The sequence below is a fragment of the Bos taurus genome, chromosome 5 (assembly GCF_002263795.3).
Source record: "Bos taurus isolate L1 Dominette 01449 registration number 42190680 breed Hereford chromosome 5, ARS-UCD2.0, whole genome shotgun sequence".
Classification (NCBI taxonomy): Eukaryota; Metazoa; Chordata; class Mammalia; order Artiodactyla; family Bovidae; genus Bos; species Bos taurus.
In genome coordinates this window covers 74,750,644-74,768,116 of record NC_037332.1, presented here as the reverse complement: position 1 = coordinate 74,768,116, position 17,473 = coordinate 74,750,644, and the positions used below count along the sequence as shown (strand labels likewise).

At 54.3% G+C, this 17,473-nt stretch overlaps 1 protein-coding gene across 1 annotated transcript in view; it reads left to right on the top strand.

Moving 5' to 3' along the window:
* The window catches only part of MYH9 (myosin heavy chain 9), an 85,951-nt gene that overhangs the window by 37,789 nt on the left and 30,689 nt on the right, over positions 1-17,473 (top strand). Inside the window, 6 exon segments of the mRNA NM_001192762.2 lie at positions 10,231-10,258; positions 11,253-11,346; positions 15,453-15,545; positions 16,028-16,091; positions 16,823-16,921; positions 17,282-17,425. Coding sequence (NP_001179691.2) covers positions 10,231-10,258; positions 11,253-11,346; positions 15,453-15,545; positions 16,028-16,091; positions 16,823-16,921; positions 17,282-17,425 — 522 coding nt within the window.

Here is a 17,473-nt window from a genome sequence, read left to right as displayed (position 1 = left end):
ACTAAGCCAGAGTTTCTCAAACTGGCACCACTGACATTTGGGCTGGATACTCTGTTGTTGCAGGCTGGGTGGGGGTGGGACTTACCCTGAGTATTATGGGATGCTTAGCAGCATCCTGGCTTCTGCCCACTCGATGCCAATAGCACCCTCCCTCTCCAGTTGTGACAATCAAAAATGCCCCCAGACATAACTATTGAATGTTCCCTGGGGGCGCAAAATTGCCCCCACTTACTTCAGAACTTTTGGACTAAGTATTGCAGATGGATTTTGTTCCAAGTGTCAGCTCCGATCAATCAGTAGTGCCTTGCCTAGCCCTGTGTTGGCAAGGCTCTGAGACTCAGTGCCAGAGAATGCTGGGGTAGATTAGTGCAGTCTGCCTTGGGCACAAGATGAGGCATGGAGGCACATGGTACTCAAGATTAGGCTATGGAGGTAGGAGATGGAAAGTGCCAGAATACTTGAGTACATTATCCTGGCACTCGAAGTGCTGGCAGTCTGGGCAGAGAGACTGACATATTTGTACACAGAGATCTGTGGGCGAAGCTGGATAACAGGATGAGATGCCACCTATACCTGCTGTCAGCATGACTGCAGCAAGTGTCAGGTGTCTTGAGAGTTTAGAAGATGTTGCTGCTGGGGCCTGGGGTGGTCAGAAAGTCACCGCGGAACTCCCCGTGGAGGTCAGATCCTGTGGAAAGGCTGGCAGGTATGTGTCAATAAATGGTTATGGCACTGCCCAGGTGTGCCTGGCCCAGTTTTGTTTGTTTTAATCCTCAGCCTTGGGTTTAATTAAAGTTGTGGTGACTTGGTAGGTTCACCCTCCCAACCTTGGCTTTCCCATTGGGTTAATTTGTTGTCCTGGGCATTACTGGGTCTTCCTACCTGTGGTTGACGCGTTCCTAAGGATTCTGTAAAAAGCGGAAGGTTTTGAATGATCTGAGGCCGGAAGGATGAGAAGACTGAAGGCATATATCAGCTCTGGGGGACAGGGTACCAGGGGCTGCCCTGGGGGGAATTTGGGAGTCTCCCTCTGTGGGAAAGACTGCCTGTGTTTTCACTGGAGACCCAGCCAGTTAAAGAATTAGAGCTCAGTTATCTCCCCCAGGAGGAGAAGAAAAGGACTCCCTTCTCTGTTAATGAGTTAGAATACCAGGTTTGGTTCACTTTTGGTGACTCTGGTGTTCTAATGAGCTCGGACAGCAGGGTCTGCTCGCATTCCAGACCTGAACTCATCCGAGAACTATTTAACCCTTTGCTCCACGTTAGTCCCACCTCTGCTCCTCAGTGGAGGCTGCCCTAGGGTGGTTGGTCACCAAGGGCTGGGTGAGTGTCCACCTGCCTCTCGGTGCTTGAGTAACCTTTCTAGGTAAGCAAAGAAGGGTAGAATTTGATCATTCTCTTCACATTTGAGGACAGTCCTCCTGCCTCACAGGTAGAAGGACAGGCCCAGAAATGTTAACTGACTGTCCAAAGGCCCCCAGAGAGCCAGCCCCAGAAGCCAGTTCTCCCACTCCCACCCTGGTACCCCTCCTCCAGGGCTCACCACTTGTCCTCCTCCCTGGCTGGAGTTGGAGGGATGCTCTCTGTTGGCTTGGTGGGTTAGGGCCCTCTTTCTGCCTTCACCCAGCCTTGGCGACTGTTGTTCCCATGGAGCTGTCTACCCTCTAAGGTCTTCCAGAGGTGCTGTGTCGGAAGTGCTTCAACAGTCCCTGCATAAAGCAGACTCACAGGACAGGCAGCCGAGGAAGCTGCAGATATGACGATTCTACTTAGGCAGGAATGTGCCGGCCAGGAGGCTCGGGCCCTGCCAGGGAGCCCTGCCAGCCGGCTGCACACAAAGGCCCCGCTGTCTGCAGGGAGGCCTGGAGGCAGCGGCTTACCCTAGGGCCGCACTCTGTCGCCCCTGCCACCCCACTGTCACTCCTGCCAGCCGGCTGTGCTGGATGCAGCCCTGCTGGGGTTGGGGGCCTGAGAGGCAGGCAGATACACCACAGCAGGAGGGTGGGGAGTCCAGCTTTGACAGATGACACGGCGCTTCTGGAGCAGATCATCAGAGGAGTCTAGTCTGCTGGGTCTCTCTGGGCCTTAGCTTGAAGGAGAGACTTGCCTTGTGAGCAGAAAGTGTGTGGAGAAGAGAGCACGGGGTTTGGGCTAGTTGGAGTCTGGCCCTGTTGTGTCCTGACCGATCGGGGTCAACTCTGGGCCTTCATTTTCTCGTCTGCCTCTTGACTGGATAAAGGAACTGGCAGGGTTACTCCAAGGATCGAACGAGAGGCTGTGTCCTGTGACGAATGTCCAATAGAAGGTAGCAGTGGGGCCTGGAGATGCAATGTCTTGAATGAACAGTCCCTGCCTTCTGCAAGAACTGCTCATCACACACTCTCCCACTTGCTTGAAGAAGGTGATAAGCAAACGCTTCCTCAGGTGGCTTCTTAAAGTCTCCTCGGTGAGCCTCCTCCGAGAGGCCAGGCTCTGGGTACTGACATGGACAGGAAGTGGCTCATCTAGCTGCCATCCCCGCAGTCACCACGTGATACACAGGCGTGTGCTGGCAGATGCAGCCCCCGCTTGTCTGATCTGGTCCTTGGGCCTTGGGGTTGATGAGGCCTCAAGGGTGGGTCTTCCGGAGGGTGTCGTGCACACGAGAGACAGTTCCTCCCTGGCTCTGGAGCAGTCCTCTGTTTATGTGCTGGTGGGCTACCAGAGGGGCATTGTGACAGGCAGCCCTGGGCCTGCCACCCCAACACCAGAGCCCCCGCGTAGAGGATGCTTGGTGAGGCCCCCCGGGAAGGAAAGTCAGCTCCTGAAATGAGGCTGCCTACTTACAATGTGGTCACGCCTGTCAGTCTCATTTCTATAAAATGTTCTTTTTAGAAGAGGAATCTGTGGTTAATGAGTCCTTTTCAAGGATTCAGCTCTTGGCTTGCTTTTTTTGTTTTGTTTTTGATTCAACCCAGCAGGCCGGCTTTGCTTTGCTTTGGGCTGACTGAAGTGGGAGAGAAGAAAGAAGTGACCTCTCGGAACCTGAAACTTTGCGGGTGGCCGAGAACTTGGCCCCATGTCTCTGTTACTTCACATCTCCCTCCCTGCAACATGCAAACAACAAAAACTCACCTGCAACGTCTCTAAAGGCTAAGCTGCTTTGTGCTTTTAACCTCTCTGCTGCCTACAGGCTTGTTTTTCCTGTTTTCTCAAGTTCTTGGCTGGAGACCTCAAGAGAGTGTGTCCCGATATGTCAGGGCTGGACACTGGTGTGCTTGGAGGAAAGGATTGCTTTCCTTTGCTTGCCTGATTTCTGGAATTAAGCTATCAGAGGAGAACAAGATAAATTCCTCCAAACTAAAGAGATAAGGGAGCTGAGAGTCTGCAGGTGTAAAACTTAGGATAACATCAGTGGCTTCTGTAAAATTCCTCTAGTCTTGACCAAGGCTAATGGCCCAGTGTCAACCTTTGTAATAACTCCGTGCTTCTGGCAGACAGGTGGTGCTGATTGGGGCTCGGGGTGTCATTCCAACTGGACTTCCTGACTCTTATTGAAGAGCTGTCTCTCTAACCCAAGATGGACTGCAAACACAATAGGGCAGACCTCTAATCTGAAAGCCAAGAACAGAAGCTATGTTGTGGGGGCAAATACTGGACCCACAGTCCCAAGCCCATCTTTTATTTCATTTGATTGTCCTTCTCGAGACATTGGATCCCCTGGCTTCTGCTGGGCGCATCTTCACGTGCCACTGCAGTTTGTCTCCTTAGCATTGGTGTTCCTGGTTCTCTAAGTTGGACCGAACCCATCAATGGGACATTCGCAAAGCCCGCTGTCTCCTGGGAGGGCTGTTTGTGCTCCAACTTGAAGCCAGGTTTGTCCTGAGCTTGCCTGGTGGTGTCCATCTCATTCCCTGTTTGTGTCCCTTTGTCTTTGCCGCCTGTGCTCTCTGCTGCAGAGCTGTGACCTGTGGCTTAGTGCACTCTGTCCAGGAGTCCTGCCTGTCTTTCCTTTTCCATGAGGGGTTATTTCAGAGGGTAAAACTGGCCTCAGGGGTTGTTAGGTCTCTCCAGATGTCCTCATGACCTTTGCTGTGGGCCATCTATACCCACATGTGGCTTTTGAGTCTCCCTCCATCCTGGCAGACCCATGAGAGCTGCCTCAGCAGCAGCCCCACTCTGAGAAGTTCTTGCTCCTAGCCCTGTCTGCCAGAAGCAGTGGTTTTGGCAGGTTTACCTGTGCACAAGGAGCTTACCTGCGTGAGCCACCAGAAGCATTTTGACCAAGAGGGGCTTATCTGGGGCCTCCTAACGGAATTCAAGAGAAGTCCCTTGAGTTTCTTTCTAATTGTCAGGGGTGCTAGTGGGGTAGGCCTACCAGACCTCTGGCTCCTGTGCCTGGGGACTGGGGCCTCTGCAGAGTTCACACCCTGACCCTACAGGGGGAGAACGTGGGCAGAAGCACCGAGTGGGGTTCTCTGGCTTCGAGTGTCTGCTTGGTCTGGGCCCACCTTTGTTCCTGAAGAGAACACGGCTGGTGACACCACCATGTGCTTGGGAGCCACCAGTGGGTTTTTCTCCTCACTCACTGACTGCATTGGGGTGCTGGTAGGTTCCCCTGGGTGCCGTGACACAAGGCCGCTGAGGCTTGGCAGCAACCCGCTAACAGGAGGCATTATTTTGCCCCCTCTCTTCCTCACCTCTGATTGCTTCCCATGCACTTAAATAACCCAAGCTCATGACTTGGGCTGGCTTTGGAAAAAGTAGCAGACAGCTTGCAAGGCTGGCGTGACCCTTCGTGAGTGGGAATAGCACGTCACGTGCAGCCCTGAGGCCCTGGCCTATGGGAGCAGTGTGGGGAAGAATCTGGAGGCCTGGCTTCTTGGTCCAGCTTATATGCTTTGACCAAGTCATTGGGTTTCTCAGGACTTGGTGTCCTGACTTCTAGATGCAGTTGATGGGACCACCTGTTGTCTAGAACCTTCCCAGCCCCCACATCTGAGCTCAAACCCACAAGTCTCTCCACATTTTACACCCGGCAAAGTGCCTGGTGTTTTCGCCCACTGGGACCAAAGTGCTGTCTCTGAGAGGGTCTCAGGAGAAGTAACCTGCAGCCCTGGAATTTGTCCCCGCAGCTCGAGGCTTCTGTCCCAGGCAACACCGAGCAGGGGTCTGACAGCGGGTGACCTGGGGGTCTGCTGTGCAGTTTTAGCAAAAAAAAACAGCCGCCTTGGTATGGACAGTCGCAGGCCCACTGGTTGTGCCATCTCTCACCCATTCAGGTGGGCTGTCGAAGCTGCAACTGCCCTGTGAATTCATTTTTGCTTGGGCTGTATCCACATCTCAGTCTGTTCTGGAGAAAAACCTGGTTGATCTGAAGACGGGTCCTGTAGGCAGAACCCTGTTCCAGGTGCCCCCAGAGGGAAGCCCTGCGGAAGACCAGCAGCCGTTATCTGAGTGAGCGTCCAATGAGTCAGTCCTGGGCAGCCGCAGTGGGTGAACCAGACCTGTTCCCTTCCTCCCATACTTCCTGTCGGGGCTGATGTCACATCACGGCTGAGCGAGCCGCATGGCCTTTTATGGACAAGAATCTGCAGCTCCTCTCTCAGAGGAAGTGAGCGAGAAGGCCCCTCACAGAAGCCTGTAAAGCCTATACCTGGCCTGAAATACCTGTGGCTGGGGCTCCCCCCCGCCCCTCTCCACAACCTGCGATGGGGCCTCCTGAGCTGGCTGGAAACACCTGTCCATGTGGACATCAAAATCGGCTCCAAAAGGCCTCAGGGCATTTGGGGTTTAAAATAAAATCCAGGGAGGGAGTGGCCTCATCACTGGATATGTAACTTAAAACCTTTCTCATTGTCGTTGTGAGGAGGCCATGCATTTGGGAGAGCTGGAAGGTGCAGAGAGCTGGGGTCATTCTGGTCAGTCTCCAAACCCTGCCCTGTGTCTCGGGCTTTAGGCACCCGCCTCATTTGATCCTTAGAGCGGCGCTGCCAGGGAACCCTGCCCTTGCATTGCCCAGAGGCTGAGGGGCCAGGCATCCTGTGGGGACGTGCAGAACGAGGGTGCTGCCCTGGGCTCTAGGGCACCAAGCCAGCGGCTTTATTCTCTCCCCCACGGCTCCAGACACATGGACCAGTAGTTGTAAAGTGTGTTCCCAGGAACCCTGTCTCCACCTCCCAAGCAGCTATGGTTTTTATCTCCTACTTTTCCAGTACTCTTGCCTGGAAAATCCCATGGATGGAGGAGCCTGGAGGGCTGCAGTCCATGGGGTCGCTGAGGGTCGGACACAACTGAGCGACTTCACTTTCACTTTTCAATTTCATGTGTTGGAGAAGGAAATGGCAACCCACTCCAGTGTTCTTGCCTGGAGAATCCGAGGGACAGGGAAGGTTGGTGGGCTGCTGTCTACGGGGTCGCACAGAGTCAGACACGACTGAAGTGACTTAGCAGTAGCTTCATATGGGGGACTCAGGAAGATTTTTTCCTGAGGAAAGGCTGCTGCTGCTTTTAAAGTCTGTATTGAATTTGTTACAATATTGTTTCAACATTTTGGTTTTTTGCTATGTGAGATCCTAACTCCCTGACCAGGGATTGAACCAGAAACCCCTGCATTGGAAGGCAGAGTCTCAACCACTTGACCACCAGGGAAGTCCCTGCTGCGGCTTTTAAAAGAGTTGAAAATCACTGCAGAGATTCGTGTTCCTGTCTCTACCCTGTCCCTGCCAAAGCAGGACCAGGGCAGGAGAGGTTCAGGGGCCCTAAGTCAGGCTACTGTCTTCATCCTATGGGAGCCTGTTTCCCAGAACTGGATTTTCTCTGGTGGGTGCACTTCCCTGGTTCTGGGCTGTCGGATTCCTATCTGTCTGTCTGTCTGTCTCCTCTATAGTGGAGGAAGGAAGGGTGTTTTCAAATAAGCCTTCATTCCACACAGGCTCAAATAAGGACTTGAACAAACAATGGAGTGGGCTGGACTCTCAAGGGTCCGTGTCCCTAGAGAGGAGAGCTTATGGAGTGTGTGTTAAGGAGAGTTCTGGCCGGAATGCACTGGGGCCCCAGCACAGTAAACTGAGCCAGAGGAGAGTCGCTGAGAATTCCCTCCAGCCTCCCCCATCTCCTGCCTGACCCCTGGTGGCTCAGCAGTAAAGAATCTGTCTGCCAATGCAGGAGCCCTGGGTTTGATCCTTGGCTCAGGAAGATCCCCTGGAGAAGGAAATGGCAACACACTCCAGTATTCTTGCCTGGAAAATCCCACGGACAGAGGAGCCTGGTGGGCTATGGTCCATGGAGTTGCAAAGAGTTGGGCATGACTGAGCGACTAAACAAAAACAATAGCCCTACCCAAAAGAGATGCTTCTGAGCGCAGGAACAGAGCCAAATGCGGTGAGACAAGCTTGTGCAGACCAGGGGCAGTGCCTGCCTCCTAAGAGGTGCCGACCCAACCTTCTGTAAAAAGAGAGAAATCGACAGGTTCTGGGGGATGTGGGCAGGTGGATTTAGGGACACCCAGTGGTTGGGGCAAGAGTTGAGGAAATCAGAAACGCCTCCTGTCAGGTTTCCTCTGCAAAAGTGTTTGCCTCAGCCAATGTTCTGGTGAAGCAAATTAAGGTTTCTTTTAAGTGTAAAATTCAAGGGTTGGAGGGTTTCCTTTTAGGCTGGGTTGGCAGTGGTACCTTGGCTTCAGGAGTTGGAGGTGAAAAGTCAGAGAGCAGGGAGAGCTGGAGATGGTGGAGTGGATGAAGCTTACACGAAGCATTTGGATCTGGAAGTGGGATGTGAAGTGTGTGCAGGCCTCTGTGTAAGTGTCTATCTGTGTGTGTGCACCCACAGGTGTACATGTGCCTGTGTGCGCACTCATGGCTCTGCACATGTGCCCAGGCACGTCTGCTCTCTGCATTCATGTGTATGCATGTCCACATGCAACTTGTCCACAACCCTGTGTGTGTGCGTGTGGGTCTGTGTGCACAGTGTGACTGTGTGTGTGTGCCCACACGTGTGTGTCTGGGGCCTTTGCTTCCTGTTGTTCAGCCTTTCAGCATCTGACTCCCCCTCAGACAATCAGAGGAATTCCAGCCGTCCCAGGGACCAGGCCCGGACAGCCCTGGGAAAACGGCTCCTCTGGAAGGGATGGGAATGTTTCCTTTTATGGTAGCCTCAGCCGCCACTGCCTGCAGACTTGCCGTGCCGCGCAGGTACATTCTTGCCTGCTGCCAGGGAGCGGGACTGAACACGCTAGCTGCTGGGCAGCCTCTGAGATGCAGCAGGGGGTGGGGGAGGAAGGCCTGACCCCATCACAGCTGTGTTCTTTCTGTTCTATGCCATGTCCCACCCCCCAGTCCCCTTATTCTCTTATTCTACCCTGGCTTCCCCCACCTTTAGCACCTCCCTCCCGCCCCTCCCCCTGCCTTCCCTTCCCTGCTGCCTTATCGGGGACCCCTCCCGGTCTGTCTCAGACCCTGCTGCACAGCCTTGAAGGGCCCTGTTCTTTGGGAAAGTTGAGAGCTGGAAGCAAGGTCATCCTCCGGGTCTGCTCTGAACCCTTGCCCAGTGGGGGGCAGGGTGCGGGCTGTGTCCATGTGAGTGGCCGGGTTCCCTCCCCACCCCCGCACTGTTGATATTTCTCAGGGCTGGAGGGGCAGCTGCAGCTTGTGTTGGACTCGAGCTTTCTTGTTGCTCCTCCCTGGCTGGACTCCCTTTTTCCGTCCCAAGACAGGAGAAGAGGTGATTGTCAGAAATGTGCAGCCGAGTGGGCTGCTGGGATCAGCATGCAGGAGGGTCCCCTCGCGGAGAGGCACGTGACCTTGCTGTGCAGTATCTGCTGGTGCCCAACAGCTAAATCCATCTCTTGAGGCCGAACACACAGGCTGCCCTGAGTCTGCCTCGAGCTGCCGTGTCCTGCAGGGTCTGGCTGGGCAGTCGAGCCCGTGGGGGTGTTCTTCCAGAAGGCTGATGTCAGTTTCTCTCTAGCACTGAGGCTGCTGACAACTGCTGGAACCCTGGTTACTTCTCAGCTAGTTCTTCCACCTCCCTGACTGAGTCAGCACCACCCATCATGGCGACTTCTTGATGGGGAGGTAGATGGACAGCAGCTGCCTGTGGAGTTCATTTCTTGCACAGGCTTCCAGGCTGAGTCCTTTGCACATTCTTTCTGTTTTTCAAACTAATCCTGTTAGGGAGTTAGTAGCATGTTTATGTATGGATAAGGAAACCAGGACTTGGGAACCGCAGACCTCACTGCAGCCAAGTGTCCATTAGTAGCCTGGTCCTGGATTCAGGCTGACTTGACCTCAAGGAGGTGGGTGGGGTGTTCCATGCGATGGGATAAAAAGGGAAAAGAAAAAGGTTTTATTTATAGCTGTTGCTTAAAATTGCGCACCCAGGACTGAGCCAGGCCAACCCTGATATCTTAAATAAAGCATTTCTGTCAAACTTTGCTTTCAGAGCTGAACATTACTATTCTGCCTGCCCTCAAGGGGAGAGCATTGTTTACATCCTTGCTGGCTGAGTGGCTCACAGAGCTAGGAGAGTGGCTGAGAGTTCCTGACCCCCAGGCTGGGAGACCCCAGTTGTCACAGAAACTGGCCAGGAGCTGATTATGAAGAGCTTCTGTTCTTTACTGCCTGCCTCCGAACTCACATTCTGAGCACTTTCCCCATGCCAGACACCACACTGGTGCTTTCTCGTGTGTAATTTCCACGTACACTCTTATCCCCCATCACGGGAGGAGGCTGGGCTCTGGGAAGGCCACACCGAGGCAGCATCTTAGCCCAGGGCTGTCCCACTGCAAAGCCAGCCTTGACCCCACCTCTCACCCAGCGTCTTGTGCCTCTTACCTGGATGGGGACAGTGTTTTTAAATATCTGCCACAGACCTTGTTTCCAACAACCCCAAGTTAGAAATGCACAGGGCAGCCTCCACCTTAGCACTCAGGAAAATAGATTTCCAGGGAGCTTTCCAGAGGTTGGCTTCCTCAGAGGTGGACAGATGGAATTGGGGCTGGGTGGGCAGCCAGGGCGGGCAGTCTGAGCCCCTGGAGGAGGGAGCAGCTGCCACCAGGGAATGTCCCTCCTCCCAGTGAGGCAGGGGATCAGCGTGTGTTGGTGGTGTGGAACCCCCAATCCTCCTGCAAGGCCAGCGTCTGAGGCTTTCTGCTCCTGGAAGGTGGGGGTGGGGGCAGTGGGCAGCCCTTCAGAAACTGGAGGGGGATGCTTTACTCTCCTGGAGGTTAACCCCATGTCTCTTTTATTTCAGACCGAGAGGACCAGTCCATTTTGTGCACGTAAGTGTTTCTGTCTGGGTGGCGGGGCCTTGGTCACTCTGTTCTGTTCTTACTCTTCGGGACTCCTACCAAAACCTAGGTCCATGAAATCCATTCCCAAGTCAATCCCCTACCCCTTCCCCAAAAAGTGAAAAGTGAAAATGTGAGTTGCTCAGTTACGTCTCTTTGTGACCCCATGGACTGTAGCCCGCCAGGCTCCTCTGTCCATGGAATTCTCCAAGCAAGCATACTGGACTAGGTTGCCATTCCCTTCTCCAGGGGATCTTCCTGACCCAGGGATTGAACCCGGGTCTTCTGCATTGCAGGCAGATTCTTTACTGTCTGAGTCACCAGGGAAGCCCCCACTTCCCCAAGGAACAGGCTTAATGTTTGCTACTCAGTGGTCCCACAGTAGAATGAGCTTTATTTCATGGCCAAAGATTTAATCTCCTTCCTCAAAGGAGGGGGTGGGGCTGGGGTTTATAGCCAAGAAGAAAAGCAAGCATTTTCTCAACAAGGCAGGGTTGGGAGCTGATGGCCCCCAGAATGCATTCTCCTGCTTTGAACCTCAGCTTTCTTTACCTGGGCTTCTCACCTCCGTCCTCTGAACCTAACGAGGAGCTGATAAATCAACCCACTGCTGAGGAAGTTAATGGTACAGAACATTCCTTCAAGTGAAGTTTCAAGGAAAGATGTATAAGTGCCTTTGACCCCTGAGTCAACAGCTGCTGAAAACTGATTCCTGAGACTTTTGGAAGCAAAGGCTGCCAAGTGACCAGGGCTGGCAGTGGACCGAAGTTTACTCTTGTCAGGCCTCTGGAGGGCCATGGGAAAGGACCCCAGTGAGGATTCCAGAGTCAGCCTGTCCCTTCCTGCCACGGGCTCTTGCGGGGGTAGAGGGGTGTCCCGCATTGGCACCCACAGAATGGGAGACAGTAGAGCCTGCAGTGGGAAAGGGGAGACACCAAAGATTTGGCCACTTCTCCCCTGAGAACTACTCTGGCTCTCCTGGCAGGGGTGAGTCTGGAGCTGGCAAGACGGAGAACACCAAGAAAGTCATTCAGTACCTGGCTCACGTGGCCTCATCACACAAGAGCAAGAAGGACCAGGTGAGTGTGGTCTTCCTCCCCACGGACGTGCCTGGTTTCCCTAAGGGAGAGCACTTAATGATCCATGGCTTGGCGTTTGGGGGACTGAAGTAGAGGCCAGGCCCACTTTCCTTGAGACTGCGTCCTGGCCTTCCTGGGAGTGGGTCTGGTGAGAGCCAGCCCATTTCCTCCTTGACCGGCCCTAACTGTGAGTTGCTGTGGAAACTGGAGACTGCTGGAAGTTTGCAGCCCATGCTGTGTGTCCTCCACTTCTGAGGTTGGAAGACAGATTCCAAAGCTTGGTTCTCAAGTCAATGGAGACTTGAAGGATCTCGGGCAGGCCGGCATTGGAACCCCTGCTTCTGTTCCCTGGTGTTGAAATGCCTCTGGGTGGACAGCCCCCAGCGAAGAGAGAAAAGGCAGCTGCAAAGTCATCTCACTTCCCTTTTTTTCCCCCTCTCCCCCTTGGTGGACTGTGGTCGAACCCAGCGGTGTCCTCGCTAGGTGAGCTGCACGTTTACTGCACGTTGTACACCAGGAATGTGTGTTCTGCCCATCGTGTGCCCTTGAATTACGATTTTTTTCTAAGCAGCTTTTCACTCCACACCATTGTCACTCTCTGCGGCTAGACCTCTTCTTATAGGCTCGGTTCACTGACTCTCTTGGGACAAGGGGCTGGGTTGTGACACACGGTGATCTCGCGTGCACTCTGCAATGACAGCCCCAGCAGGAAGGGGACCAGTCTCACCACCTAGCTGTTCTCAGAAGCTCAGAGTTCCCATGCGCATGAGGGCCAGAAGTCCCTGTGCGGAGCCCTGACCGAGGCACAGCGGAGTGAGCATCTGCCTGACCAGACCCCCACACGTTCAGCGTGCTGGACCAGATGGGGTGGGCGGCCCTTACTGCACTGGCTGGAAGCAGTGCCAAGAATCTGCTCACTGGGCTTCCCCAGAGTGGGGTGTGGTCAGTCTGAAGCATGCCCGTGTGGTGCTCTCTCTGTCTCTCAAGTACACACTCTTGAACTTCCCTATGAAATCTAAGTGCCACTGGGGTCCCCTACAGCCATCTGGGCGCCCCCCACTTCCCAGGGCGCCATGTGCAGCGTGTGTAAGTAAGTAGCGGTGTGTGTCTCCTTGCATGCAGACCTGGGGTGTGTCCTGCAGAATGTTCTAAAGAGCATAGTCTTCTGGAATCAAACCAGAAGTGACTTTTCATGCGCCAGACTTTGCCAGACATTCTGAATCTTTTTCCAAGGGGTGTCAGGAGTTATATTTAGAAACGAGTAAAGTTTTCTTTTGCTGTCTCTCTCTACCCTCCCCTTCCCCCATTTTCCATTCTTTTTTAAGGGACCTATTTTAAAAACAGGCCTGGGGAGGTTAGGAGTTCTCTAGCTGCGGTTTTCCATCTCTGGATTTGCAGGAAAATCCATTTCCCAACTACTGGTTGAATGCCTAGTATGTGTCTGGATCTCCAGAGGGTGGTCTTGGTGTCGCTGCCCTGTGGGACAGGACGGGGGACCACAGTTACAGAGCAGTGACGCCGACCCACGTGCGTTATGTCTGGGGCTGATCCGTCTGCAGGTGCGGGGAGAGGCAGGCCCCCAGCACTCAGGACGGCATGTGAGAGCTGTGACGAGTGGAGGCGAACTTGTCACGTCCTCGTTCTCAGGCTGCTGTGTGATGGGCACCCAGTACCCAGCTCCAAGTTCAACTCGAATGATTGAATAGGTTGCCCTTGGCTTCCCACGACCGTCCAGGCCCTCAGTTGTAAAGGCCATTGACCAGTTTGTTTGATTTCCTCGCCTGAAGCTGTGCAGTGATTTTGCGCACACACCTAGGCCACGAGACACTCTTGACTTGGTTTGTGCCTTGTGTTCTAGGCCTGTTGTGGCATACGCTGGGGAGCTTGCTCCCCGCAGTGACCCAAGTGCTCATCCCAAGAACACCCATTCGGATACCCCAAACCTCAGCTTATGGGGGTCCAGGCTTTGGCCAGATGGCAAGCTGGCAAAGCAGCACTGGGTGAAGGGACTTTCCAGATGGACTTCTGGAGTCTGAACAGCGACCTCTGATGCTCTTCCTCCCTCTGGTTTTTGTGTACTAGTTGGAGGCCCGTGGCAGAAACTCCACCCAGGGAAGCCCTTCAGAGAGCATGCAGATAATCCCAAACCTCACAAGCACATGCTGCCTATAGCAGTGCCTCAGAATTTCACCATATGCAGGTTTCATTGACAAATAAAGGTCTCTGCTGTGCCCGGTTAGGCATCAATGAAGAGAAACCTGTAGGTTAGCCGCCACCATTCAGTTCAGCTGAGTTCAGCTCAGGACTCCGAGCTGGTCGCTCTTGGGTTGGCCTGGTGGCCCCACGTTTCCACAGCAGCAGCCTGTGTCCCCAACAGAGGCCTTAGCTTTGCGTCTAAGCAGGCTGCCTGCTCCGGTGGGGACCAAGCTCCCACCTGACTGGGAACAGGAGTGGCTCGGCCAGCCTGGCCGCCTGGCCTGTGCTTGGAGAAGGTGTTTTAGTGAGTGGGGGAGCAGCGCTCAAACCAACTCTGGATCCGTGGGCTGCCTCGCTGTCTTCCCAGCCCGTCTGAGCCTAGGGGATGGAAGCCAATGTCCTGTGACTGCTGGTGCCCTGCACTCCTGTAGGGCCTGCTCTGTGGGCTTGACCTCTGCCCCTTGACCTGGCTGCACTGACCCTCCTCCACATTATCTATACAGTCCAAAATCAAGACTCTCCAACCCTGGGAGGATCTCTGACCAGGGATGGCTGTAGTGGGGCCCCCTCCAGTCGCTGGTGGCCTTTCCAGACCCCAGAGCATCCTCGGTGTTCTGTAGACTTATGTACAGAATGGTGTGCCTGAGGGGCCTTGTGTGCCGCAGGCGTCCCTGGGACGCTGTAGCTCATGGCTCTTTGGGGAGCACCTGCCGCCAGTTCTCCCTTTCATCACAGATTACAGGCAGGCAGCCTTTATTCTCAGAAAGTCCTGGCTTGACTCCAGCCCTGCCGATAAATTAGAAAACCCCACCTGGCCCTTGTGTGATGTGCTGTCTCCCTAGAGTGCCCAGGTATTAAGGTGAACAAGAGCCGTCTTTTCCTCAGGCAGTGTCAGTTATTACCTGGCCTGCCAGGAGGATGATAACTGCTTCCAAAGTCCTGCCCACCTGATAGCAGGGAGATCCCCAGGTAGGGCTGGGGCGTGGCGAGAGATGGTGTGGTAACTGATAGGTGTGAGGTAGAAACCTTGAATTCGATGACCTGCTTTGCTGGATGATGGCTGGATGACCTCGGGCAATTCATTCCCCTTCCCTCAACTTTAGTTTTCTCTTCTGTGGAATGGGGCTAGTCTTGTATTTCCTACTCTAAGTATCACGAGGACCCAAGGATAAGAAGGCGTAAATAAGGGGACATTTTTGCCAACCACCAAGTATCATGAGACTGTAGTAGGGCTTATTGATGTTATCAGTAAATAATTAGAACTGAAAGTGGGCCTTGCTCATCCCATGCCCAGACACCTGACTTGCTGGGAACAGGTTTGGGGGGTGGGGGGGCTTGGGGAGTAGCAGGACAGGGGACCAGCAGGGAAAATGCAGAGTTTATTAGGACACAGATGTGACCAGGTGGGGTCTTGCAGATCTGGTTCCCTCTCTCCTTGTCCTATGAAAAGGGAAAATTTTTTTGTGGGCTGTTGGGTGGGGAGTAGAGGTCCGGGGGGCAGAGGAAGGGCAGCGTCCTGGATGGAAACGATCCAGGGGAAGGATTGATGCCTCTGTGTCTTTTCTTATTTCAAGTGCTGCTTCCTAGTGCATCCTCCAGGGCTGATCCAGGCCGTCCCACCAGGTCCCCGAGCTGGATGGGCAGCCTGCTTTCCCTTTCTAGGGCTGCTGGTTGGTTAGCCCAGGAAGCAAGTTCAAGTCAGGCAGCGTTTCCAGACATCTGGCAAAAAGGTTGCTCTGGAGTGACACTGGGGACCAGGCCAAGGCCGGTGTGGTTGGAGTCCGGAAGCCCCCATCCCTGGCACGTGGGGTGTGTGGGCACAGCTCTGCCGCCTCCCCTCCGCCTGGCAGAGCACGTCTGGCAGCCGCGCCACTGCCTGGCCCTCACCATGCCTCTGGGTTCCTTTCCAGGGTGAGCTGGAGCGGCAGCTGCTGCAGGCCAACCCCATCCTGGAGGCCTTCGGGAACGCCAAGACTGTCAAGAACGACAACTCTTCTCGATTTGTGAGTGGTGGTGCTCACGGGCACCTTCCCACCGAGTGTTTGAGTGTTTGACGCAGAGAAGGGTCAGACTTGGTGCTTCCGGGCCTGTTGTAGGCAGTAGACTGGGTCACACACCTGCGTAAGGAGCTTCCTCAGCTCAGGTGACGAAGACAGCGAGGCAGCGAGGAGTCCCCACCGGTCCCCTGCTTGTTCTGCTGTAACCGCAGCCAGTTAGAACCCAGAGTCAGACCAAGCAGGAGGAGCGCCTCCAGATAACTGCTTCCCTCCTCTCTTCTGTGGAGGAATTTGGGCACCCCTGGAGATGGTCCTGACTCAGGCTTAGCCCTGTGGCCCTTTTGAGTCCTGAGTTCCTGTGCGGTTGGGGTGCTGGGTCCCTGGCTGCCAGACGCAGGCTCAGTCTCTTGGTTTCCTGCCTCCAGGCTGTGCCACTGGGGAAGGGGCTGGACGATGGCGCTCTGATCTCTTCATCTGTCTTTCCTCAGGGCAAGTTCATCCGCATCAACTTTGATGTCAATGGCTACATCGTGGGAGCCAACATTGAGACTTGTATCCTTGTGGTTAACTGTAAAGAGTGTTCTGGGGTTGGGAGAAGTGACCTTGATGGAGAAGAGGCTGCTTCCTGATTCCTGCGGTTTCCCCTTTACCGGCCTCTTGCGACACCTTGTCTATGGCACCAGGGAAAGGACCAGGATAAGTTGATTTTTCTTTATAGGAGGGATAAAATTGAGCTTAGGGTTTTGCAGGTGGCTCAGTGGTAAAGAATCCGCCTACCAATGCAGGAGATACAGGAGACATGAGTTTCATCCCTGAGTCGGAAAGATCCCCTGGAGAAGGAAATGGCAACCCACTCCAGTATTCTTGCCTGGAGAATCCCATGGACAGAGGAGCCTGGCGGGCTACAGTCCATGGGGTCGCAAAGAGTTGGACATAACTGAGCATGTGTGCAAAATTGATCTTCGAATAGGATGGAGCTATAGAAGGTCATTCAGTGTGGTTCCCTGAGGGTAGAGTTGGGTGGATGCTCCTTTATGTTAATAGCCTGGGGAGGTGTTCTTAGCTCCCTTCTTTTGTGAGAAGGGGGCCCTTTACACAGACGAGGCTCCCAAGTGTGAGAGCTGCTGTTTGGACAGGCTACACGCCATGAGGGACAGAGCCAGGATAGTTTGCCTTTGTTTTGTTTTGCTGTTTTCTGCTGGTGAAGTTCCATGGCTTTTGAATGGGGGAATGTGGCAGGCTGCCTTCCCAACAGTGTGCACAGTTCCTTAATGTTCTTGAAGATCTTCTGGAGAAATCTCGTGCCATCCGCCAAGCCAAGGAAGAGCGGACCTTCCACATCTTCTACTACCTGCTGTCTGGGGCTGGGGAGCACCTCAAGTGTGAGTTGTGGGCCCACCTTGGGGATCCCCCTGCAGTCAGGCTACACTGCAGTGAGGAAATGAAATCTCAGCCTGGGGGCAGGCAAGGAGAGCCTGACTTCTGTTCCTGGGCCAGCTGCAGGCTTGGCCCCTGTTTTGAACCAGGCCAGAGGGAGCCTGCGCAGGTCACTGTGCAGCTGCAGGCTTCTGGGCCTTGATGCTCTTGGGAAGGGGGCTCTGTGTGTGCCCGTCTCTCGTGCTGGGGAGACTCAGCATTCCTGGGGTGTTTTGGGGTGCTTCTCCATCTCCCACACCTTTGAGGTCACAGGGTTGACTGGAGCCTCCTGACCCTCACTGAACTTTGCCCTCTGCTCCCTACAGCTGATCTCCTGCTGGAGTCATACAACAAATACCGCTTCCTGTCCAATGGGCATGTCACCATTCCCGGGCAACAGGACAAGGACATGTTCCAGGAGACCATGGAGGCCTTTCGGATTATGGGCATCCCAGAGGAAGAGCAGATGGGTATGGGCCAGCCCTCCCCGGGGAGGCTGGGGAGCGCTTCCTGTTGGC